Source organism: Adiantum capillus-veneris, chromosome 7 (assembly GCF_014529385.1).
Source record: "Adiantum capillus-veneris isolate H3 chromosome 7, ASM1452938v2, whole genome shotgun sequence".
In the NCBI taxonomy this organism is placed as follows: Eukaryota; Viridiplantae; Streptophyta; class Polypodiopsida; order Polypodiales; family Pteridaceae; genus Adiantum; species Adiantum capillus-veneris.
Genome location: NC_140937.1, coordinates 57,525,030 through 57,552,494, shown reverse-complemented (window position 1 = coordinate 57,552,494; position 27,465 = coordinate 57,525,030). Strand labels below are relative to the sequence as shown.

Below are 27,465 nucleotides of genomic sequence, written 5' to 3'. Positions count from 1 at the left end.
TCCTACTAAAGATGTTGGATGGATAAGGAACCTAGATTAAGGATAATATGAACCTTGTCAATGCTTACAATGTTAAACTAGAGTAAGTAAATGAAAATGCATATTTAAATGAACAACGTTTTTGTTTTATAAGACTCATTCTATTTCTTTTATTGTGCACAAAATTTAAGAAGTATGCATGCTTAGGATCATGCTTGTGGTGACGAAATCTCCCAAACACCAAGTAGAACTTGTCACTCTACTTTGGAAGTATGATATGGACTAAAGAGCAGACATGCTTGCGACAGCTAAGTCTCCCGAGCACCAAATGGATTAGTCATCCATTCTCGAATGATGTCATAGGGTAAAAAGGGATCCTCTACCCGCTAAGAAACATGGACTAATGACTAGGCTTTATCTTCTCTACCTCATAGTCGAGAGCGACTATGATTTCAAGAGAGAGGTAATGTCATAAAATATAATATCTAACTTTACCAAATGATTTTCTCATATTAAACTGATCACTTAATATGGGAAGATAAAAGGGAAACAAGAGTGAGTATATATATATATATGTGCTTCTAGACCTATCTCAACAGGGGACCGAAAGGAGAAATGGTTGCATGTTAATAGGGGTTCAAAAGGAGACGGTGTACCAAAGAGCAATTTGCAATAAGTGATTCTAGATTTACCTCATCAAGGGACCAAGAGGAGAGATGGTTACATCTGAAAAGGGGTCCAAATGGAGGTAGTCTATCAAAGAGCAACGTGCATTTAATGGAGCTTAAAAGACCTTAGGGTTAGCTTCATTGAAGACCTCCAAAAGTTAGTGTTAAAAAGTCCTTTGACCTTATGCAAGCTAGGTCTAACCTCGAGATGGGAATTGTACCCAAGCATGAGGTGTTAAGACGCTTAAAGTGGTTGTGGGAACCTTGCCCAAAGCTTGAGGTGATTTTTATACTTAAATGACTTTTTGAAATGTTAAATTCAAATATAAATCCTCAAGAGGCATGAACGTCCATGTTTGATTGACTAAGGTTTGAAGATTCAATTCAAAACAAATGACTTAAGAAGCATAAAAGACACATGCTTGCTTGATTGACTAAGTCCTTGAAGTATTCAGTTCAACCAAATGACTTAATAAGCATAAAAGACACATGTTCAAATGATCCCCCACATGTGGCCCTCATGGTGTGCTTGAATGCTATTGGTTAGGTTTTAAAGGGGTCCAATGAGAATTTAGATACATAAAAATAAATAATTAATTTCTTTCTCTCAAAGAGGAAAAAGAGGACACATGTCCAAATAAAATAATAAAGTAATGAGAGAGAGAGAGAGGTGGACCAAGCATGAGAGGGGGGGGTATACTCTCCCACACACACACACACACACATTCTCTCATTGTGTGGAGTGCAAAATGCAAGAGCTCCATCTCCTTCTCCAAGCTTGTGGAGAAGTGGAGAGCCTACACCAACACTCTTGGCTGTTGAATGCAAATCCAACCAAGAGCCATGCTTCAATGCTTAAGCTTGACATCTTTTTCATCTTCATTACTGTGCTATTATGCTATGCTAAGCAAGAAGAGTGATGATAAGTGAGGAACTATTTATTTCTCCTATGGAACGTTTCTTCTTCCTCTTCCTTACCCTCATTCCCCACTAGCTCTCTCCACCTTCGAAGGTGTTTGAGGCCTTAGGACTGAGGCTTGGGATAGTTAATGCTTTTTGCAAAGTTTATGCTAAGCTCGTGATGCATGAAGCTTTCCATCTTCATAGCATCACCAAGGTCACAAGGAACACAAAGATTGTATCGTAACAAAGTCTCTCTTGAAGGAAGATTCTATTATACAAACGTCTTTTGGAGGGGGGACCAGCTCCAAGTAAATCCGCTCCTCAACTATTGTCATGTCCTCTAATACTCTCTCTCTCTTGCAAAAGTATTGTTCAAGTACTATGTTTATGTTGCTACCATCAATTAAGTTCACCCTCTATGTTCTCAAAGTGATCTCACAAAAATGCTCACCTTAATTCTCTTAATTCCGCTATTCTCAAAGTTCATAGGCCATTCCCATTACAAGGCACACAACAAAGAGTATATTGCTTGATGTATAATAGAAAGATAAGTTAGCCCTATAATGATGGACATATATAAAATGCATGGGGGGAAAGCCTCTTAGTGAGGGAGAAAATGCGCCGACAGTCCTAAGTGTGTTCACACACATCACTACCACATATATGGTAACAAGGAAACATGTAAAAGACAAACAAACTTGTAGTCCAAAAGTGCTCCTAATTAGTATCGTCCAAAAACTAGCCTTTACTATATTATTTTACTAGATAGACTTTGAAAAATCTTAGCTAGAGTCGAAGATTTCCTTGAAGGAAATGAGAAAAGTTATACATAGAAAATCCTTTAAATTTGGATATAAAAATCGGGAGAGCTTTGTGTATGTCTTCTTTTTCTCTGGTTTGAAAAAATATATTTGATTAGCCATGCTCCTTATTCTCGTAAGTGCCTACATGCTTCGACAATTCCAACAATGTGCAATATAATTGTGGAAATTAGTGAGGTTTAGAGAGTTTTGCATTCATGGTGTTGCATTCATGGTAATGACATGCTAATCACAAGTTTAATCATTGAATGGAGATTAGAGTAGAATGTAGACACAAAATGATAACTAGATTGATTGAAAGTGAGTATACCTATACACTTACGGTCCCTTTTCCACATGCTACCACATGACCCCTGCCACTTGGGCATCCACCAACAGACTAGGGATGGTACATATCAAGGCATCCACAAACCCAATGACCCTCCCCCCGAGGTTTAAACTATGATATCTGAAATTTTTTGACACACTATAATCTAAGAGCAAAAGAACATCCCTAATCCAGGAGACAAGAAAAAACTTTCTGATCCAAGAGACATAACACATCTCTAATCATAGAGATAATTTGCAAGACACCTCTGCTCAAACAACTATATAAAGGCCAAGACCATGTTAATCCAAGCTATCTCCAACAAAGATACATTGAGAGAGGTAAAGACAAAAAGAAAACTAGTGAATGTCATCATAATCGTAGTTGCAAGAAACAAGAAGGTTGCTACCAGCTTCTTCCTCTTCTTCTTGTTTGTCTTCTTCTGCTAGACATTTTGATCTTTTGGGCTTCAAGTTGCTATTGGTAATGCCTTTGTCCTTCTTGAAGCACTTCAAAGGAGGATGGACCTTCTTTCCACAAATGTTACGAGCCTTGGCCATGAAGGGGGTTCTTTGGCTATATACCTCTCTTTTCTGCACTTGAAACATGTTTTATTGCTAGAAGGAACTGAAAATGCTCCTTCCCTTGAAGTTGAGTTCCCCTTTTCTTTTTCTCTTTAGAATGTAGAGAATTGATGACATTGTGTATGCCAGGTGTTGGGTCTTTCTCCTCAATGATGCTAACAAGTTGGTCATAACTGGATGGCAAAGCATCCAATAGGACAACAATCTTGTCCTCTTTAGGTACATCACACTTCGCATAAGTGAGTTGTGTGATCGTACTCTAGAGGCAATTGACAAGATGTGCTATATCTTCATTAGGTTCCTATTTTAATTTGTAGAGTTCCTTTTCAACGCTTACCCTACTCTTCTTTCTTCGGGCCTTGAAGTTCTTTTCTAAAACCTTCCATGCAGATGACAAAGTCTCACAGTCATTTGTAAACTGTACTGAGATGTTGTGAAATGATGTGATTATAATCCCCAGATCTTGCTCATCCTTTGCTTGATTTTGTGCACTCATGGCTCGTGTTTGTACTTGTGTACCATCACATGAAGAGGGATTGCTAATGGTTGGTTTGACTATTTTCCATAACCCCTTTTCTCATCAGGTAATCTTTAAGTTTGTTTTGCCATGTGTGAAAGCCGTCCCTATTGAATCTCTCAATGCCCTTCTCTCCCATTGTACTATAGAGGGGTCTTAATCAAGAAGACTCTCCTTTGATTAATATCTATCCTCTTTATAATAGTACAACCAAGATCAAGTCATGTCCATAAAGAAGTATGTGAACATACATTTCAGTGTTGTGCTTGGTTGCAAAATTTTGAAGTTAATTGTAGGATGAGAGAGTGAGAGAGAGAGAGAGAGAGAGAGAGAGTGAGTTGAGAATTTTTCCTTTGAAATGATGATCTTTGGAGATTTCTTGGGTAGGTTTTGGTAGCCTTGAGGCGCCCTTGCTTGAACCCCTTTAGTAGAATGCCGTGAACCTTCCACCTTTTCTAAATATTTGTTGCATGTGGAAAACTCTCCTTCACAGAGAATGGCTCCAATGTTTGGTTTAGAAATTGAAAGGTTCAGTACGAATCAGCTCTAGGCCAAGAGCAAGGGTTTTGAGCCCTTGGAGGGTGAGCAAGGTGAGCTACCCATAGGATTGAGGCCCTACGAACATTAAACTATGGAAAAAACTCCTTTGAGGTATGCCCACCATGTCTGGTTGCTACACCAAAAGAGGCCTGTGCGTGAAGCTCCCCTCCAGACCCAAAATGAGCCCTTCAACTTGGTTTGGTGCCTCCAAATTTGCCCACCTACCTCAATAATTTTTTTGGCAAGTTTAGCCCACGACCTTCGGGTCCAATGCTATAACTTTAGTGAGCTAGACCACCTTACCCACGTGAGTTCCTTGTGGAGGAGACTAAAAAAATTTGTCTTTATCCTCAGCTTTAGAGGGTGATAACCACACACACACACACACACACACACACACACACACACACTATCACTTAATCAAATGATTAAGGAGGCTAATAAATTCCGATTTCAAAAACTTCATGGCTCAAATGAGAGCTACTGTAGAGAAGGTTGAGCTCATATGATGAGGCAATGCTAAAGAAATAAAACCCTATACAATTCCCCTTTCACTGGTCTACACCCTAATGTGTGTAGCGGCACATAATGAGAATATATCAATTAGTGAAAATGAAATTGAAAAGTGCACTCTATATGCAAATGCAAAAGAGGTTTGTACAATGGCAAGAGGAGAGACATGCCATGTGCTCTAGCATAGGGATCTTACTGGATGATTTCGAGATGCTAATCACCTGTAATAGATCTAATACCATTTATAGGGATTAGGGATATTTATAGAGTATGGTAATCATGGTAATGACGTGCTAATCACAATCTTAATCATTTAGTGGAAGTTAGAGTAGAGTGTAGACACAAATTCATAACTAGATTGATTGAAAGTGAGTACAAAGAGGCTCATTATATAGAGTTAGAGTAGGTGTTTCATATGACATCATAAGAGGCTCCAAATCAGCTCAAATCCACTAAAGGACTTGTGGGTACTCTTTTAAACCCTTTTATGCACCCTTTTGAAGTCTAGGTGAGTCCACACCATCTAGAAATGTCCTCATTGGTACCTATACATTCAAAGTCCCTTTTCCACATGCTACAACATGATTCTTTCCACTTGGGCATCAAGTAGGCTAGGGATGGTACATACCAAGGCATATGCGAGAGCTCACAAACCCAATAGTAATGAATGGTTAGGATGTGGATTCAAACTCAACATAATAATGTACTTTTTATGAAGCAATGCCATCGTTTTCAATCAAAGCACAGATTTTGTTTAGTGGAAAAATAAAAAACTACATCACAAAGGTTTGAGTCATTGCGTTTTGTTGTAGACTACGAGTGTTTTCAATAATCTCATGAATTATACATCTAGATCAACAAAGCTCTTAAAGGACAAGCTGGGTAAGGGTCCCAATAAGAAGACGAACTCCTGTATAGGGATGGACTTCTTATCCAAAAGTGCTTCTAAAATCACACGAAGTGTGCTGGATACATGGACAATTCAAATGATGTGCTCCATATTGATTGGGTTGGGATACAAGTTCAAACCCAACTTATGAGGTAAATTTATCTAACACAATGCCGTCATCTTCCATTGCAACACAATTTTGTTAATGTTGAAATAGAAAAATACATCACAAAGCTTTTGTGCAAGCTCGCTCGCCTTGTCGTCTTTTATTGTAGACCATGAGTGTTCTCATCTACTATGTGTGCTCTTCAATGCTTAAAATCATGAAGGATACATGTAGATCAACAATTTTAGTGTCCTTAAACTGGCTCCTTAACCCTACATAGAAATAACTTCCCAAGCATGGGTGGGGTAGATCATTGGACTCTTTCTTGAAAGTGAAGAGCTCAGGCAGTTAATTGCATGGTTGCTTTGATCTTCAATCGCATTTGTTTTTATTTCCAAACGTTGTAAGCCAGTTAACGTGTAAAGGACACATTCCAAGCACTTGGTGTATAAAGGATGTGTGCCCTTCCCAACAAGGTGAACACTCACGATGACCTAGATGAAGGGAATGTCAAGAGACTAAGCCCATGGGCATGGGTACAAGACCCACGCGACCACACCACCTCCATCATAGTATTGTTGTGATGATGATCGTGGGCCCCACAGTGGGGAATCTTGGGTTCCATGCATGTTGAACTAGATCACAATACTTGCATGTGTATTAGATAAAGAAAGGAAATCATTGGCTGCGAAGATGTGTGTGACAATTTGCATGCTCCTTGTCCAATCTCCAAATAGCCATTGGGCAGCTCTCATGCTACACGGGCCATTGGGGGTGTTTTTGGGCCTTTCGACCTTTTTGGCCAAATGTAAACTAGGCCTATGCTGTCGTTGTTTGTCCAGACTCAATCGTGGATCAGGATGATAAACGAAGACCCACAATTTATGGTCGAGAGAGAGAGAGAGAGAGAGAGAGAGAGAGAGAAGGAGCGCAATGATTCCCTGTAGATGCATGGAGTAACGTGTTCTTCGGCATTCTGTGTGCAGCCCACATGGGTTCAAGAACAGAAAGAGCCCATCAGAAATACAGGGAAGGGAGCTATGAGGAAGCACTCCAGCTCTACAGTGATGCCCTGGCGGCCGCGAAGCTTCTTCAGCACAAGGTTGCTCTCCACAGCAACCGTGCTGCTTGCCATCTCAAGCTTCGGAACTTCAGAAAGGTTAGCGAATTCTGCTTTTACTGCATTGATCTGGCTGCCCGCTCATGATGGTTAATAGGTGAGTCAAATACTGTCATTTTTGCTCGATGATGGGCGATGGGCTCTCATTCATGTGCAAATACTTTCTTGTAAGGATTCTCAGCACAACAGTAGGTAGCTTTCTTTCATATGTTAGCTGCTTCTAGTATTCTGATTACTCAAGGTCATTTGGCAATTCACTACAAGTCCAACACTGAGGTGCAATCAAAACTTTAGGTTCAAATCGCAGTATGCTGTACATTGACATCACGCCTCACGTTTATGCGGTGTATGCCTCAAAGTCTATCTAGAATGTTCTTTTTAAAAAAACATGAATAATTTTATTGAGGAAGGTGAGGATATGGTGAACATATCAGTCAGAGGTTATCAATCCATCAAGATGTTTAACTGGAGCCAGGGGCACAAGAGAAAACATGGACGATTAGCATTATTCAGAGCACCACACCAAAGGCTCTACCATGGTTTTTCCATATTGCAACCATATTACAAGTGCATGTGGGTATTGAAGCATGGAGAGAGTAATGTTTGGATCCGTATGAAATTCCACACCTTGAATACCATTCCATACCCAAAAGAGCATGCTGCGTGTAAAATCAAATGCTCCTTCTAGTTCAAAACTGGACAGCCACAAAACTTGCACACGCCATTTACTATTTAGCATCATTTAACAGAGAGAGTTTTTCAATCCACAATATAGATGAAGCATGGTTCGTATGTTTGATCATATGAATCGCATATCATATGCCAAATAGTATGAAAGTATGGCAAACTAATAGGAGTATGACAAATCTACAGGCTTTACATCATTGCTAGCAGTAGAAGGCCAACTAGGAGACACGATACGCTTAGGGATGCTAGCAGACCAAGATGTTGTCAAGGTGATAGTGGATAAGATGAATCGGATGAAGTGCAGGGTTGCAACTTGTGAAGATTACTGTCTTTGAGCGTGGATAGCCGCAATGACTTGAGCAACTCGATGCGAATCTCGCTCCAATTTTCCTCCAAATGGTGGACAATCCCTTGTGCTCGTAGATCTTCGTCTTGGGTCGAATGTGCACACCATGAAATGCTTGATTGCATCATACTTACAGGGAATGTCCATTTTTAGGTCTCTATTCCTTCTTCTCATTCCAACTTCCCGTTCCGAATCGCCGTTCCATGTTTTAGACTCGAGTATCCGTAATAGGGAATGGCATTTCATGCTCGTTGTCGTTCCTTGTTCCCCGTTCCAATTTCTTGTTCTAGGTAACTATTGATTGCATAGGATGTGGGGGAGGCTGTGAGGACCGATGTCAGAGCTTTTTTTGAATATATTGCAGAACTGGCTCAAACTACTACTGCACAAAAATGTCAATAACCACTTGGAACGCTGAAGCCCAAGTAACGACAACTTTGACTAGGAGCTAGCCAAGTGAACCCCTCGAGGCCCAAATGGTCCACCTCCTTCATAGATACCAAAGATAATATGAAAGCTCCTCGGGAACAAGATGAGTAGTAGCTACGGCTTCTCCCCAATATGTGTGTGGAAGCCGGGCAAGTGCTATCATTGAGTTCATTCAACATTGCTTCGGCTACTTCATTTTGTTGTGCTATGATCCGGATTGTAAATTCTCGCCGGATTTTTTACATTGGTTCTTGGAAAGCATCTCATGGTGGAATATACTTTTGGCCTGATACGGTGCTATCTAATCATGCCCTAGTTTCTCTACATCTGAGATTTTATACTTCCTCTATACCGAGATGAGGGTTACGTATTCTTGCCTCGGTGTTGCAAGATGCTCGGCCATCTCGGATGATTCAGGATGTTTGGTCACTAGTTCTACAGATCTAGCGACTCATTTGGCTGCATGCAATATTGCATCATCTTAGGCTTGCTGACAGATAGCTGGGATGGTCGTCGTAGCTGGGATGCAGCGACAAGCTTTGTTTCGCAGGGAAAGAGAGTTACAATCGTTTCATAAGAATATACAGATAGCTAGAGGTGTTTTTAGGAGATGGGTTCGTGGAAGAGCGCGAGATTGACAAGAGAGATTTTTGGCCTCATTTAGACAGAGAAATCTGAAATCTCCTATCAGACTTCCGTATCAACATGGATATCTAAAGCTGATAGGATGAGTAAGGATTTCTTTGCACATTTCAGGGAGCTATCTATTTGAGTTCTTGTTTATAGTAGGTCAGAAAATTGATGATGTTTTGTATGCTAGACAAGAGATTTGGTCTCATGCGTGCCTGCTAATTACAGAGGATATGAGTCACAATTTATTGGCTCCTTTCACTATGGAGGAGATGGTTGGTATTGATGGTGCCTGTCCATGACATGACAAATTTTCTTGCAATTTTGGGATGTGCTCAGTCTAGTTATGCTCTATGGTTTGTGTAATATGTAGGAGAAGTGATTAATGGTGAATGCTCAGGATGAGTGCTTAGTGCATACTCAAGGTTCCTTTTACTTCATGAGAGAGTTCCTTTTACTTCATGTGAGATGTGCAAAGACTAGAGAGAAAAGAGAGTGATATTCTGAATGAAGGTTCTGTGAATGATACTATGATAGAGAGAAAGAGAGAAGATCAACACTAGATGGGGTCCCAAATCCCCCTCCAAAGGCCCCCCCTCCGTATCGCTAGAGAAGTATTTGCTTTAGATTGCACAAAATGCTGAAACAATGGTCCTAGATGCTGAGATGTTGATGGGATCTTGCGGTAGATGGCAGATGCTTGGATTTGCGAGGCTAAGGGCTGGAAATTGAAAACTCTAGGGCTGATCTGGCATGGAACTGTGAACTGGCTATGAGGCTAGGGCCGAGTTAATAAACTCAATTATAAGATGTGCTTCACATGCAGGTAAATACCTAGGCTGGGTACTAATGCAATTTTATGAAGACTCCCCATTGCCTACACCTAGTAGACACAGGCTATGCTCATGTCACTTATTAACGAGTTAATAAACTCACTTATAATAGGTGCTTCACATGAAGGTAAATACCTAGGCTGGGTACTAATGCAACTATATGGGAACACTTCCTAGTGCCTACACCTAGCAGACACTGGCTATGCTCATGTGCAATCAGAGGGTATGCAATTAATCTAAAGTACCTGGACATGCATGTCCTGCGTACATGCTCACAATGGTGCTAGAACACTTCCTAGGCTGTCCTAAACCCTAGAAATAGGAGTTAGCTTGTCCACATGCACATACGGTTAGATGTGCACGTGACAGTTTGCATCATGTTTTTGCTATAGAAGAGATGCCTCCCACTATGGCATTGGGGCTCATTTCTCTTATCCCGAGGGGTGGAAATGCATCTTCCCTTCGATAGTGTAGGCCGATCACTCTCATATCTTCCAGTTATAAGATTTTGGTTTGCATGATTGTGAGTGCGCGTGCGGAAGCGTGTGTGTGTGTGTGTGTGAGAGAGAGAGAGAGAGAGAGAGAGAGAGAGAGAGAGAGAGAGAGAACAAAAAGGCTAGAGTGGGGAAGAGGAGGCGATCAGGCCCCCCTGACTACCAAAGCATGAAAGACCAGTACAATGTCAATCTGTGATATGTGTACCCCCCTTGGCCCCATATATATGAGTGCCCAAGGTGGGCGGCAGGCCGGCCCCAAACTCGGGCAGCTGGACAAGGTACAACCTAGACTATGGGTGGCCAGCGTGGGGACACTAGCCGTACAAGGAAGTGCCCTAAACTTGTCTGAAGCAACAGAGTGGTGTAAATCTAACACCCCCTCTCAGCACTTGATGCCGAACAAACCGCATGAAGCCGAAGATATGAGGCAAATGATGAAGATGTTTGTTGCCATGTCTGCAGCAGTTTGGGGTGTCCCAACCTCCGAGAGATCTCCGTGGTAAAGTGCCGTCACGAGCAGTGTAGCAAATTGCTGTACTCCGTCGACATAAGGTGAAGGTACTGTACGAAGGTCTCGAACTGAGTGCGAAAACAACTCCTTGTCGTAAAAGAAGTGCCAATAGACCTGCTAGTGTCGTGCCCAATAAGATCTGTGGTGTTTATAGTCAAATTGTCTGGAGAAAATGGGGAAGCCAAGGAACCGTCATGAGAATGATCGGAAGCCTGTCAATGCATGAACCTGCAACCCAAGGTGGCTAGGTGACTAAGCTGTGACAAACTCCAGGAAGGCTAGATGTAGCAATCTGCACCGTAAACGTCCTCTGAAACAAGGTAAGCCAAACTAAACAGTCTGCACTATAGAAGCTACTGTAAGCTGTAGCAGTCACTGGGAGACCACACGGACCCCACCACACATGATAGTGTCCTGTCAGTAGGTAGGGTAATCCAAGATGAGGGGAAAGCCAGACTCAATAGTCTGCATTGTAAGGGCCTCTGAGAAGAGGTGTGGTCAAACCAAGCTGTCTGCATCGTGGTCATCTTGTATGAAGAAGGGAAGCCAGATTCAATAGTCTGCGTTGTGAAGGGCCTTCGAAGAGGTATGGTCAGACCAAGCTGTTTGCACCGTGATCATCCTGTATGAAGAAGGGAAGCCAGATTGAACAGTCTGCGTTGTGAATAATCTCTGAGAAGAGGAAAGGTGAGACCAATTTGTCTTCGCCGTCTCGCCTGTATCTCCTGCCTCCAATGCTCAGGTGTCAAACCAAACAAAATCCACGCCAACAGCGTCACCAAACCGAATCTCGGTGTGGCTCTCAGTGTGAATGAGCTGGGAGTGGGTCGGGGGATAAGTCTGCTGTAAGGTTACCGAGGGTGAGTGTAAGCAACTCTGAAGGTAGCAATCCAAATGATCAGGGAGTGTAGAAGAGCAACTGCAATACCATCCAAGCCAAGCTTCGGGTGACTCCAGATGGAGTGGCGTGATGATGCTCGATCTCTCACATCTTGCGAGTAAACTCTCCAAGAGAGTCTAAAGCACTGAAGTCCCACTCCAGTCTATAGATCCAAGCAATGAACCTGTTCATGAAGCAATCCAAGATCCTTTCCCTAAGTCCATGTAGATGCTCCTGTGTAAGCAAGTGATTGGACGTGTCGAGGTCAAGTGGTAAGTGTCTGTCCACCCAAGATGGTGGTGTCTTCTCTAAGAATGTCAAAATCCCATATGCCATGAGCATGGCCATATCTCGTGTGAACTCCTCTGATGAGTGCAAAGGGGTGTTCATAACAAACCACACATCACCATCCCCTCTGGAGTGCGCAACCGCCGAATGATGGGTGGAATGAATGGATCTCCCAAGGATCGTACGCTTGTAGATGATCAAGCCGATGTTGAAGATACCATGCACTGAGAAACCGCATGGACCACCACCGGATGGTGTCCTGGCAAGAGGTAGCAACGTCCTCTGTGAAAAACACAAGTCAAGAGGCTGCTGTCCACCCAAAAACACGACTGCAAGGTGACAAAAACGCTGCTGTCCAGCGATTTTCAGCGTGCTCTTACACTCCCGGCAGGGTCCGGAGTGGTGCAGAGGATCTGGAAGGGGTTTATCTCTGTGTGCACAGCCGTCGGAGGGCTGAAAACAGAGAAAAAACAGCACCATAATTCCTGCAAAACAGTGCCAAAAGAGAGAAATCTAGGCCGGTCCAGGCACCGGATGCCTAACCGGATAGACAATGGCAAGATCTGAAACCCCACTGTGTAGCGCTGCCCACCCCAAGCCAAAAGGACTCCTGGATTATGCGCTGACTGGCTGATGTGGCAGCGTACGGACCCTCCGCTTTCACGTTGACTAATTGTACGGATTTCCGCAGGCTAAACTGATTTGCTGATGTGGCAGTGCGTACGGATTTCGGCAATTACTGTTGGCTGCTTTTGGCTGGCAGATTTTTGAGATAATGCTTTTGGGGTTTGTTTTTAGCAACCTTTAAAACCTTTATAAGTGACCCAAGGGGCTCACTTTGCAGAGCATCTGGATGCAAAGTATGAGAGAGAGCACCCGCGGGCTATTGTACTTTGCTCAAATATTAATATAAAAGAAATACCAAAAGGGGTGCTAGTCTTTGGGGCCAGTATCTCTTGGCATGGAACTGCGCTAGGCCATGTCGACTCTTTCTCTCTCCATTAAAGTACAATGATTATGAAGTTTCTGTTCGTGTGTTGCTATTGATTTCTTGCTTGGAGTGTCCAAGCTTGTTACAGTGGTATGAAGTATTTTGAAGTGAATCTCTGTTGTCGCGGTAGAATCTTGACTTGGGGTGTCCAAGGTTGTTACAGTGGTATCAGAGCATCAAGCGTGTGCTTTTCTCAAAGCATACCGGTCCTATCAAAGAGCAGAAAGGGCACTTGGGCCCCGACCCTGGACTTATTAGCCATTCCCACCCTTTGTACATCGTGCATCGGGCGGGCTCCCGTCTTCATCGCTGTGTCTTACAGGGCATAAAGCCATTAAGAATTCCATATCACACATGGGTTCTCGTGAAGAATCTGATGGAGATAACACCGCTCAACGGGAAGGCAAAGAAAAGTTGAAATCCGACGCGGGAACTGAAGAAAAGAATGAAGATTTGGGCAAACTTTTTTTTTTGGGTGGAGAAGTTTGCCAAAGCAGAATACAAGCGTCCACTGTAGGTTGACATGGGTGTGAAAACATTGATGTACTCTAGAGACCCGAGATTTGCGAAACACCTGAAGATTACCCGATTGATGAGATTACCTCAACTCAAGATGGTGTGAGGCCATCGATTCTCCTCTCAGGACGAGATGAAAGCTGAAAGGACAGAGGAGTGCGGAAAAGTGGAAGCTTTACTCGCGGAAAGATCTGGAACAAAAGTGTTGACCAGAAGATGAACCAAATATTGGAAAGGACACTAAAAGAGATCTTGTTGTGTTGGCATCTGGCTGTTTGTGAATAGATAACCGGAAATAGGAGCGAGAAACTCGCTTCTGCATGGATTGGGAAGCATGGAGTGGGCATCCACTCTTTTGCAACGAGGTGAGCCATCTCCTTGCCTGTTTTGCACAAGGTTGGATCAAAACGTACGTACTGATCCGTTCCGTACCGTACGGACACTATGCACAGATCTGTACCGTATGGAACGATTTGTACGCTTTTTTTTTTTTTTTGGGGGGGGTGTGGGAAGCCCGTACAGTGCTGATTTAAAATAAAAATCCAAATCTCTTGCAATAGTTACACAGTATATGGTTGTCTTGTAAAATGTGTCTTTGAATGTCTTTATAAGTTGTTGGCTTCTCTCTTGTTTTTTATTGGAAATGTCCTAGAAAATTTTGTACTTTACGGTTTTTTTACAAGAGTACGTATTTTTACGTACGTAAAAATTTTTCCTGTACGGAACAACGTACAATACGTACATATACGCCACGTACAGTACGTTTGGTACCACCTTGGTTTTGCAAGTGAAATCGAGGATGAGATGGTGACATCGAGGGCGACGGAAGCTCAAGAATGAATCGCATATCCTTTCGATTCGAGATAAGAATGATAAATTTGATTGAATGAATGATAATGCATGTTGAATGATTCTAGTGCATCAAGATTCCTATATGAATGAGATGATTGGATACTGTGGTGATTGCATCAAGAGTTCCTGCATGAGATGGCTACACAGGGATCTACGTGCATCAAGACTTCTGAACGGATGAGATGACTAGTGTAACAAACTGCTGACGTGTCGAATCCCTAACCCTAAAATCAAAAACCCTAATTCTGCCCAAAACCCTAATTCTGTTGAAACCCTAACCCTAAAATCAAAAACCCTAATTTTGTTCGAAACCCTAATTCTGCTGAAATCCTAACCCTAAAATCAAAAACCCTAATTTTGCCCAAAACCCTATTCTGTTGAAACGCTATCCCGAAAATTAGAAACCCTAAGTTTGTACGAAACCATAACCCTAACCCTAACCCAGATTTGCTGACGTGGCGGGTTGACACGTGGCCTGCTGTACGGACACCAGCGCGATTTACGAAAAGCTGGCAGCTTTTGGCATTGTTTTTTGGACTCCGAGCTTTTGAGTTTTGAAGGCTTTTCACTGTAATTGCTTTTTAGGCCAAGGGCCTTTAAATATGAGGCTAGGGCTCATTCTCTGGCATGCTTCCTGGAGAAGGTGCAGAGTCTGGAGTACCAGCTTGTACTGTGTTGATGCAATATAAAGAAATACCGAAAGGGGCGCCAAGGTTTGGGGCCAATACTCTCTGGGGTGGAATTCCGCCACTTCGTGTCGCGTGTCGTTTCTCTCTTTCAGTTCAACTGTTATTGAAGTGCTAAAAGTCTATTCAGTCTGTTCTTTTCTATTGGCACATGGTCCCCGTCTTGTGACAGTGGTATCAGAGCATTAGGCGTGTGCTTTTTTGAAAGCATACCGGTCCTTCAAAAGAGCAGACAGAGCTATGGAAATTTATTTGAGGCATCTTCGCCCTCCAACCTGGACTTAATAGCCACTCCCACCCTTACTTCATCGCGCATCGGGCGCGCTCCCGTCTTCACCACTCATGTCTTACAAGGCATAAGCCATTAAGATCACTTGCAAAGGAGGATCCGATATTTGTTTCGAGTCACTGTTTTTCTCAAAAGTAGTGCCATGCAGATGTTGATGTCTATAGCTACCAAGCCGCACACTCCAAGTACTTGGCAAGCTTTCAAGAAAAAAAAAAATTGCCCGAAGTTATATGGTTTCTGACATCTTCCTTCGGAGTGCAACTTTTGGCAGAGGGGGGTATCCTGAAATGCTTGCCATGGAAACCCTAGCAGATTATATCTTGAAATTTCTCGACATCTCTCAGTAGATGTCTCTTCAAGAGCAGATGACCTTGGAGGTTTAGTGCGATTGCTATCTTGGGACTACCATCGCCGCCAAAGCAACATTGTTTGTCCAAGAGCTGACGGACCATGATGTGCTCGGCTACAACCTCATGGAAGGAACCTAACCCTAATTTTTGGTGTAGGTTTCAAAATGGAAAGTCAATCGACTTTTCGAGCTCGATTGATGTCGAGATTGCTTTTTAAGTTTGAGTTTTGTTTGATCTTGTTTGGTGATTTGTTTGGAATTTGTTTGAAATGGATGGTATCTGTTTTGAACCTGTTTTGTTGTCGATTTGAATTGTTTGACTCTGGTTTGATACTGGTTTCAATGATTGGTGATTTTACTCCCGGGTGGAGAAGTAAGAAATATTGTTTTGGTATTGTTTGAACCTCAGAACGACGCAGGCCGATGCTTGGGGAGCGTTTCGTTGTATGTTTGAAAACGTCTGAACAACGCAGGCCGATGCCTGGGGAGCGTTTGGTTGTATGCTTGTAAAATAATTGTTGTTGTGACTCTCGGCCCGGACCTAGATGGTTATGCGGGAGGAGTATTAAGAAGTCTGAGCAGTGGTTGCTCTCAGCACCTCCAAACGATTTAGGCTGCGGTCTGAGGGGCATTTGGGTGTAAAAGACCTCTATATCTCCCGGCCCGGACCTTTTTAGGTTATGCAGGAGGAGTGATGAGGGAATCGTTGAATATCTCCCGGCCCGGACCTTGTTAGGTTATGCGGGAGGAGTGTTCATCGGCGGCTTTATGTTTCTATGTCTTGTAACATATATATGTAAGCATTTGTGTTGCATTGTGATGTGCCAACCACTGAATATTCCTAATTGGATGAGATTGCCTGGGTATGTAATTTTAGTGCATCAAGACACCCGTGGAAGATCAGTGCGGTCTGGGTGTGATGGCTAATTTTAGTACGCCGGAATATCAAGAGTTCCGATTTGGACGAAAGGAGAAGCTAACTCCTTGATTAAAAGAGCAGAAAGGAGAAGCTAACTCCTTAATAAAAAGAGCAAACTGATTGTCCCTCGGAATGTGTCTTGGAATGACCCTCGGAAATTTTTGAGCTAACTTGAGTTGTTTTGCAGATATGGTGTAATCGCGGACGATTACTCTCTTTCAAGAAGGGGAGATGTAACAAACTGTTGACGTGTCGAAACCCTAACCCTAAAATCAAAAACCCTAATCCTAAAATCAAAAACCCTAATTCTACTGAAACCCTAACTGTTGCTAAGTTGGCTTTATGACATAAAAATAATTATTGGATTTATAAGTGAGAGGGTTTTCTCGCTTTGAACACCCGGAAAAATAATTCTAAATGAATTATTGGAATTTTAAGTGAGGGTTTTTCTCACTGGAGACATCCGAGTACAGAGTATTCCTAGTGTGTCATTGAAAGTAATGACGGGGGCACTGAGAACCGGAATATCTGTAAGGCCACCAGGAATGGGTACTTCTGATGCGTCACATCGAATGGGTGACAGGGAGCATCGGAAAGAAGTATTTGACCATCCGGGAACGGACATCTCTGATGCGTCATAGGATGGGTGACATAGAGCATCGTGAAGGGGATTGTACTGTAAGTTCGGTAGGAAAGGACTAGGTGATGGGTATTCCTGATGCGTCACAAGGTGGGTGATGGGTGCATCGGAAAGGGGATATCCATAGTCGGGAGGAAATCTGAACTGGGAAAGAGGAATACGCGTAAAGACGCAAGCACAAGAATAAAGATGGGTTCTGAGAAGCTTTTCTTAAAAAGCGGGAAAATTTGAACGAGTTTTCCGGGAAGAGCAAACGCTTTCCCGCGAGGAATCTATGTCTGCATTGCATTTGTTCATGTGGTTGCATCCAGGGACGCCTAGGAAGTGTTGTGAAAAGCATTGTTTTAAACTTATAAGAGTTTTTGGGCAGGTTCAAACCAATTCTAAAATATGTCGGCTGTCCACTTAATAAGTGGGCAGCCACTTAGAAAATAAAGCAACAAAACCAGCCAGCGAATTCTCTCTCCTTATTTCGGGTAGAAAAGAAAAAACGGCCGCGATCTCTACGCGAGCAGCTATTCGTGCCATGGTCAAGGAGCTATAAAAGCACCACATGCCCTCACTGAAGGAGTTACCAACGTCAGCAAGAGAAGACTTTGCCGCCAGATAACGCAAGAGATCGCGAGACTACGAAGCACGAAAGTCGGCTTTCCCCGTGCAAGAGCGACAGGTATCTATTGTGGATTCGCCATACGAATTGTTGTCGTGTGTTTGCGTGTGTGTTTGCAGGTACTTCATCGCGAAGGAGAAGCGAGAAGGCTTCCGCCTGTCACAAAGTGATGACGTGGCGGACAACAGAAACCCTAATTTCTGCCAAAAACCCTAAAATTCTTGCAAACCCTAATTTTTGGAAATCGCGGAGGCTGAAATTTTTTATTTTTTTAATTTTTTTTTTGGAAAATGATGAGCGACGCGAATTTTGCTTTTTTTTATATAAAAAAAAAAAAGACTCTGTAAGAGAGAGAGAGAACTGATGCTTTTTATTTTAAAAGCTTTTGGGGCTCTGCTTTTGGGCATCCCTTGTATCTTTAAATAAGTGGTGAGGGTTTCACTTCTCAGAGCATCTGGACGCAGAGTCTGAGAGTGAAACTCTAACCGCTCTCTTGTACCTTGAACTGATTAATATAAAAAGAAATACCGAAAGGGGCGCCAGTCTTTGGGGCCAATATCTCTAGGCACGGAACTCCGCCGGGCCAGTGTACATCTATTGTGATCTGTGACTTGTTTTGAAGTGGTTATTTGGTGCTGTCGCGGTTGATTCTTGACTAGGAGTGTCCAAGTCTGTTACAGTGGTATCAGAGCACGGCCGATTTCTCTTCTACGGGAAATCTGATCCCCGAATTTTTTTCCGCAGCACCTATGGCTTCAGGCAATGATCAGTCGACTCCCTCTGCATCTGGATATGCGGACAGGGATCACAACGAAGATTCCGGTAGAGAGTATGGCCCGCCTTGGCCTACTTAGGCGGAGCGGCGAGAGATGGAGCGTCGACAGTTGATCGGCGATGCAACAAAGATGATGCTCAATTTTTGCCAAGGACCCGAAGATGGCAAAATATATGAACCAGACCTCTTTGGAAGAGGTACAGATGGAGTGGCAGAGAACCACAACACCACTCCCGAAACCCTCTCTCAAGAAACCTTCTGTCTCCAAGAAAATTTACGGAGAAGGAAGTGGAGAACGTGGTTGATGCACGGATTGCTCAGCTTTTTGACGAGCAAAAGAAAGCCAAAAAGCACGGCAAAAAGTAGAAAAAAAGCATTGACTTTCCAGGTTATTTGGGTCGTCAGTCGACTTTTGACAAGGCAAAGAAACAGAAGAAGCGTGTTCGATTTGAAGGACTACCCAGTTCTTCTTCTTCTTCTTCTTCTTCTTCTTATAGTTCTTCTAGCTCCTCGGATTCGAGCGAAGAAGATAGAAAAGGTAAAAAGCGAAGCAAGAAACAAAGCTTCGGAAAAGGGCAAGAAAAAGGCAAAGAAGGCTACATCTCGCCCAGAGACTGATTGTTCTACTGAGGACTCGTCTACAGACAGCTTAGATTCCGATGACGGAAAGTTTTATGCGAACAAGAAGAATTTTTACAAAGCAAACCAGTATGACTTTCTCGAAGATAAAAGCAAGAAAGTCCAAGAGTTTAAGGAAGGTGGCCACTCGATCAAGTTTGATACTTTTCAGGATACTCAGATGCTTCGAAGGCTTCGTCTTTTATACAGCAGTTTAACATTGCTTTCACGGGAGGACGCTATTCAGAGCACTCCAAGATTCGGAGAGCTGCCTCTTACTTTAAGAGGAATGCTCGTACTTGGTGGTCCACGCTTCTTTTAAACAAGACTGCGCCAGTTAAATGGCTGAAATTTAAGAAGCTTTTTATTTCTTCTTGGTTGACGCAAGAATATGAACGAGATATACGAGCTGCTTGGAACCGTCTTCGGATGACCAAGAAAGATACAATCAATGCTTATTGTGAAAGATTCTGGAGCTCTTTTCTACCCGCCTCTTCATTCTAGAAGATCTCGTTCAGAGAACAGATTGAGCGGTTTACCTTGGGTCTACCTACAGAGATCCGAGATCACTGCTTGGAACAGAAGTCGGCTTCTATTCAGGAGTTGATGAGTCATGCGAAGTGGGGCTTTGCCATTCACTCTGGCAGTCTGACCTACCCCACAGATGAGGCCATGACACAATGAGCCGAACGGACTTCTGGGAATGAAAGTAGAAAGAAAAAGAGCAACCCAGAGAAAAAAAGGATGCACGACCCAAGCTTACTCCTGAGGAGAGAGCTCGCTTCATCAGAGAGGGGATGTGCTTTGGATGTGGGGAACATGGACATATCTCCGCGAAGTGCCCTAAAAAGGCACAAAAAGAACAGAATGATAAAGACGACGACAGGCCTGAGAGTTCGAGAGCAGCTGAGGAACGTTGCAGAAAAGGCAGATAGAAAAACAGAACTGGGTACCACATGGCGTGGAACCTGCACCGAATCTAATGAATGAAAGTACAAACTTTGCCAGCATTTGGGGCAAAGTGAAGGATCAGGAAGCTCTTTTGAAGGAGCCAAGGCCAACTTCTTTTCACTTGGAATTGGCGGCTCGATTTGGAAATTACGCCCGACAGACTGACGCCACAGGCGGAGGTAGTTCGACTGGCACCCGAATGGGATGTTTCCATTACACCGAGCATTGGCAAACTTCGTTTGCAATGACAGGGGTGTTCAGGGCGCGAGTGACGTCCACTCAGGATCCCTTGGCACCACAAGAACTACGCCGTGGTTGACTACCGGGCCGAGAAAGCGACTTTGATAAATGAAGGGCTTAGAGATTGTACTTGATGAACTTCAGTTTCTTACTCACTCTTTTGGGAGAGAACTGAACGATGGATAAAGGTTGAATATGTTTTGACCTGATCAAAAGAACTCCAAGATTTTTCTCGACACTCATGCCGATTGCTTTTCAGAGGGCATGAAGATCAAACCATTGATCTGATACCTGGAAGCACGCCACCGAATCGGCCACCTTATCGTGTGAGCCGAGTATAGAATGAAAACATTCTGAACCCAGTGAAAGACCTCTTGGAAAAAGGGTCTTGTCCAACCTAGTACTTCACCGTATTGCTCTCCAGTGTCGTTGGTTTTGAAGAAAGACGGATCTTGGAGAATGTGCATCGATTATAGCGCTCTCAACAAAATCACCATCAAGAACAGATTTCCGATTCCTAGGATCGATGATATACTTGACAGGTTATAGGGATCCTCGTGCTTTAGCAGGATTGACTTGAAGAGTGGATATCATCAGATCAGGATAGCGCCAGGAGATGTCTACAAGACAGCTTTTTGGACGACTTTTGGGTTATTTGAGTTTTTGGTGATGCCTTTTGGCTTAACCAATGCTCCTGCGACATTTAACCGGATGATGGACATGATTTTTCGAGAGTACAGGCTATTTGTTGGCACTTTCTTTGACGACATCATTGTTTTCTCCAAGAATGAGACAGAACACAGAGATCATCCGCTTCAAGTCTTTCAGGCATTACGATATCACACGTTGGTGATTAATGCAAAGAAAAGTGATTTTTTCCTAACAGAGATACACTTTTTTGGACACATTGTGTCAACACAGCAGGAGTGCAAATGGACCCTGCCAAGATAGAGACTATCCATGATTGGCCCGATTTGAGGAATGTCCATGAAGTTAGAAGCTTCTTGGGACTGTGTTCGTACTACAGGCGGTTCATACGAAAGTTTGCAGAGGTTGCTTCCCCTATGCATACCTTGACACAGAATGGAGTACCTTTTTCGTGGGGACCCACAGAGGTGACTGCCTTTCGGACATTGAAAGAGAAATTGACTACGGGACCTATTTTGACTTTGCCGAACTTGCAGAAGTCATTTGAAGTATATTGTGATGCTTGTGGTCGTAGTCTGGGTGCGGTCTTGATGCAAGAAGGCCATGTCATAGCTTACGAGAGCTGTTTGTTCTCTAGGCCAGAGATGACAGCACAGATCTATGAGAAAGAGCTTTTGGCGGTTATCCATGCTCTTACTCAGTGGCGGCATTACCTACTCGGAGCGGATTTTACTGTCTTTACAGACCATTAGAGTTTGCGCTTCTTCTTGTCACAGAAGAAGCTTTCGGAAAAGCAGATGCGGTGGGCGAACATCTTGTCACAGTTCTACTTCCAGATTGTCCATGTGCAGGGACAGAAGAATGTGGTGGCAGCTGCTTTGTCTCGGAAACCGTTGGTTCTGGCTATTTCCGCGATACATCATAGGAGCTTCGAGGATATGGTCGATCAGTATGCCAGAGATACAGATTTTGCAGATATTTTCACACGGATATGGGATGGGGAGACAGTAGCGGGATACTCCCTTCGGGAAGGCTACTTGATGAGAAAGACTATGTTGTGCGTTACACAGCCGTTGAGGGATAAGGTTATGACTGAATGCCACTGTCCACCTTTTACGGGTCACCGCGGCATTGCTACCACCATGAAAGGGGTAGAGAGATACTTCTTTTGGCCGTGACTCAAAAAGGACGTGGAAGAGTTGTGCGCAGTATGCCAGAACGTCAAGTTTGACAAGCATAAGACACAGGGATTGTTACACCCTTTTACCCATACCCACCTGCCCCTGGGAAAGTATTGAAATGGATTTCATTTTTGATCTCCCGATTACACAGAATGATCACGATGATTTTCCGATTACATGGCGCATCTGAGACGATTGTCTCCGACAGAGACCCCAGATTTATGAGTTTGTTTTGGAGGGCAATTTGGGAGAACATTGGCACGCGGTTGCAGTTCTCGTCATCGCTCCACTTGCAGACTGACGTGCAATTTGAGATTGCAAATTCAGTGATTTTAGATTTATTGAAGTCTTGTATCTTGGATCAGAAGACTCAATGGGAAAAGAACGTACCTTTGGTGGAATTTGCCTACAATAACACGATACACTCTTCGACAGGGAAGACGCCATGTGAGATTGTTGAAAGTGCTGTGAAGGTTCCATCCTTCCTGAGCACGAAAGATTAGATATTTGAAGCGGATGAATATTCGCGAGATTTGGATACGGCTTTTGCCAAGGTTCGCGAGACTTTGCAGGAGTCTCAAGAACGACAGAAAAAGGCAGCGGATCGCCATCGTTGCGACTTGAAATTGAAGGAGGATGATTGGGTGCTCTTACTTTTGAGAAGACACGCCTACGAAAGAAAAAGGGAAAGGAGAGGCTTTTTCCAAAGCTTAGTATGCGATACTACGGACCTTTCCAGATCACTGACAAGATAAATGATGTCTCCTTCCGATTGAAACTGCCCGATACTTGGAGGATTCATAATGCATTGCATGTGAGTCTCTTGAACCCTGTTAAGGGTGATGTGCCTGATGAGCAACCCAAAGTGGAAGAAAACGAGGAGATCCTTGTTCCTGAACAGATTTTGGCACATAACGATACAAAGAAAGGTAAAGTCCGAAGGCGGTTCTTGGTTTAGTTCAAGAACTTTCCTGCATTTGATGCGAAGTGGATGGAGGAGGAGGACCTAGCAGATACTCCTCGGATTGTGAAACTTTACCTCGATGTTTTGGTTTAGCATAGTCTACTCCAAACAGAACCCAGAAATTCAGCTTGGCCGGAGATCTGGTGCAGTGGGATGCACAAGAGGGGAGTTACTCCGCTCCCTTGTCTACAGATGCCTCGATTTTGATACTAAAGTCACTGATGTCTCTTTGAGCTTCAGGGATACTGAGAGCTGATAGTATTCTGCTGGATGACTTTATGAAATGGAATTCCTGATAATGATACTGATTTGTTCTCGACTTCTTGTGAGTGCAGGAACTGATAGCCGAAATGACTGCAGCATTTTGGTCTGATTGATCTCGAATAGACATGGTTGCAATAGGGGTTAGTCAATCGGACATCGATGAGGTCCCGATTGGACCTAGATGTGATTGCTAGCTACATTGCCGATAAATCATGGTCTAAGATCCGAATGAATGTTGAATGTCATGTGATGTCCTATGATGTCCTGTGATGTCGTGTGATGTGACTGTCGATTTTGTACATGTGCTAGATGTGTGTTTCTAGTACATAGGTACTAACAATCAGTGTCTGCTAAGACGGTTTATGGCTTTTGTCAGTTTTGCCGGCGTAATCGCGGTTGATTACAATGCTTTCAAGAGGGGGGTATGTCACAAAGTGATGACGTGGCGGACAACAAAAACCCTAATTTCTGCTAGAAACCCTAAAATTCCTGCAAATCCTAATTTTTGCCAAAAACCCTAATTTCCGAAAATCGCGGAGGCTGATTTTTTATTTTTTTTTTGGAAAATGATGAGCGACCCGAATTTTTTTTTTAATATAAAAAAAGAGAAAAGACTCTCTAAGAGAGAGAGAACTGATGCTTTTTATTTTAAAAGCTTTTGGGGCTCTGCTTTTGGGCATCCCTTGTATCTTTAAATAAGTGGTGAGGGCTTCACTTCTCAGAGCATCTGGACGCAGAGTCTGAGAGTGAAACCCTAACCGCTCTCTTGTACTTTGATCTGATTAATATAAAAAGAAATACCGAAAGGGGCACCAGTCTTTGGGGCCAATATCTCTAGGCACGGAACTCCGCCGGGCCAGTGTACATCTATTGTGATATGTGACTTGTTTTGAAGTGGTTATTTGGTGTTGTCGCGGTTGATTCTTGACTTGGAGTGTCCAAGTCTGTTACATGGCCTACGCTTGGGAATTCCGAATTCCGTTCCCGGAATTCGGAAATTGTCTGTGGAGTCTCAACTCCGAGTGCAGACGGAAAAAGGATTGAGAGTGTCTCTCGGATTTCCCTTACGGGAAGGAACGACCATCGAGTCAGAGAATTAGAACGGAGGGGTTTTCTCCGGTTCTTGTGCTTGTAAAAAGATTCTCCCTAATAAAGGATTCTCTTAAGGGGGGGGACCAGCCTATCTTCTGGTTCCCAGTACTGTGTCGATCTTCTCACTCTCTATCTCTCTCTCTATCTATTTCTCTCTATATCCTATGGCTTCAGCAATAAGTGATAAATCCTATTTATCCGAATGTATTTTATATTGTTATGCGCTCCCGTTTGTGACAGTAACCCTAAAATTAGAAACCCTAATTCTGCTCAAAATCCTAATTCTGTTGAAACTTTAACCCTAAAATTAGAAACCTTAATTCTGTCCAAAACCCTAACCCTAAAATCAGAAACCCTAACACTAACCCTAACCCTGATTTGCTGATGTGGTGGGTTGACACGTGGCCTGCTGTACGGACACCAGCGCGATTTACGAAAAGCTGGCAGCTTTTGGCATTGCTTTTTGGACCAGGAGCTTTTGAGTTTTGAAGGCTTTTCACTGTAATTGCTTTTTAGGCCAAGGGCCTTTAAATATGAGGCTAGGGCTCATTCTCTGGCATGGTTCTTGGGGAAGGTGCAAAGTCTGGAGTACCGGCTTGTACTGTGTTGATGCAATATAAAGAAATACCGAAAGGGGCGCCAAGGTTTGGGGCCAATACTCTCTGGGGTGGAATTCCGCCACTCCGTGTTGCGTGTCGGCTCTCTCTTTCAGTTCAACTGTTATTGAAGTGCTAAAAGTCTATTCAGTCTGTTCTTTTCTATTGGCACGTGGTGCCCGTCTTGTGACAACTAGATGTTTGAAACAGTGTTCAGTATGAACTAAGTGTGTGAATGAAGAACTTTGAATAGGAATTTTCAAAGATGATTTTTGATTTATGTATGAGATTAATGTTGTCTGGAAGAACTTGCTAGTTGTGTGCAGATAACATGTAAAATCGATGATAATGGATTATGAAATTGGGAGCAATGACCGCTCTTGAATGAACCTGATAAGTATCATGAATTTTGAATGAAACTAATGTTTATTTGTGTACAAATAACAGGAACAAGAATGAGATGATGATGATTTTGGAGCAGTAACAGCTTTCGAATGAACCTGATAATTGAATCACGACCGATTCAATGGAACTGTCGTGCGTGTATCAAGAGTTCCTACGGGATGAGATGGCCACAAGTTGGATGATTGGACCACTCAGTTGCGTATGAACTTAGTGATGGATTGGAATCATCGGAAATGAATCTCGCACACGATAGTCCTTGAGGCGAATGATTCTCACACATGACAGTGCTTGAGGCGAATGATTCTCGCACACGACAATGCTTGAGGCGAATGATTACTCGCACACGACAATGCTTTAGGCGAATGATTACTGGCACACGACAGTGCTTGAGGCGAAAATCTCTATAGACATGATCGCAATAAGGATTAGTTAATCGGGCATTAGTGAGGTCCCGACTGGATCTAGATGCGATTATTAAATACATTGTAGGCAGTCATGGTCTAAGATTTGGAATGAATTTTTCTGTGATTTGTCATGTGATGTCCTGTGATGTGACTGTCGTTTTGTAGAAGTGCTAGATGTGTCGTGTCTAGTGCGTCGATACTAATTGTTAGTGTCTACTAAGACAATTTATGGACTCTGTCTGTTTTGTAGGTGTAATCGAGGGCGATACAATTCTCTCAAGAGCCCCCGCATGTCACAAATTGATGACGTGGCAGTGCCCAGACACACACACGTGGATGGTGTGGCAGCCAGTACGGACGCCCGGATTATGCGCTGACTGGTTGATGTGGCAGCGTACGGACCCTCTACTTTTCACGCTGATTGATTGTACGGATTTCCGCAGGCTACGCTGATTTGCTGACGTGGCAGTGCGTACGGATTTCCGCAATTACCGCTTGCTGCTTTTGGTTGGCAGATTTTTGAGATAATGCTTCTGGGAGCCATTGCTTTTGATTTTAATGCTTTTGGGGCTCTGCTTTTCGCAACCCTTGTAAAACCTTTATAAGTGACCCAAGGGGCTCACTCTGCAGAGCATCTGGACGCAGAGTCTGAGAGCAAACACGCGCGGGCTATTGTACTTAGCTCAAAGATCAATATAAAAGAAATACCGAAAGGGGGGCCAATCTTTGGGGCTAGTATCTCTTGGCACGGAACGACGCTGGGCCGTGTCGACTCTTTCTCTCTCTCCATTAAAGTTCAGTGATTATGAAGTTTCTGTCCGTGTGTTGCTATCGATTTCTCGCTTGGAGTGTCCAAGCCGGTTACAGGGTCCTCCCAAAAACGCAGGGGAAGAGGCAATCCATCGCGATGAAAATCTCCTAGGGGCTAGCACCCCCCCCCCCCCCCCCCCCCCCCATGTTGAAAACGCTGGTAGATCTTTACCCTGGGAGAAAACCTGAAGCGGAGGTGATGTGCCCGGTCTCAAGACCATGAAGTGTTGAAGCTCTGATACCATGTGAGAGTGTGCGTGTGCGAGAGAGAAATGAAATGAAATGAAATGTTAATTAACGTCTTCAAAAGGCTATAATGACCTATGAGACTTGAAAGTTACAAAGTGGTGGATCTGATACAAAGTCAGAGTAACAAAATAGCCTAATAACAGTACAAAACAAAGATATCTACTATGGGGGCCTAAGTTGGTCGATGTGAGCCAAGCATAAGATTAAGCGGGAAAATTTGGGTGGCTTGTTGGGATGGTTGAATCACAAGAGATCTAGCATCGGTCGTTGGCGAATCTCGTCAATTTCCTCCATGGTTAGTAGTCTGACCGGGCGTCGTGCATGCGTGGCCAGAGAGAGAGAGAGAGAGAGAGAGAGAGAGAGAGAGA

General features: G+C 43.4%; 1 protein-coding gene across 1 annotated transcript in view; it reads left to right on the top strand.

The window, feature by feature from the left end:
* Positions 1 to 6,691: 6,691 nt before the first annotated feature.
* Positions 6,692 to 27,465, top strand: part of LOC147453912 (uncharacterized) — a 33,246-nt gene continuing 12,472 nt past the window's right edge. The window contains exon 1 of the mRNA XM_086515979.1: positions 6,692 to 6,986. Within this exon, the coding sequence (XP_086372105.1) occupies positions 6,819 to 6,986 (168 nt within the window). The 5' untranslated portion in view covers positions 6,692 to 6,818. The remainder of the gene's footprint in view (positions 6,987 to 27,465) is intronic.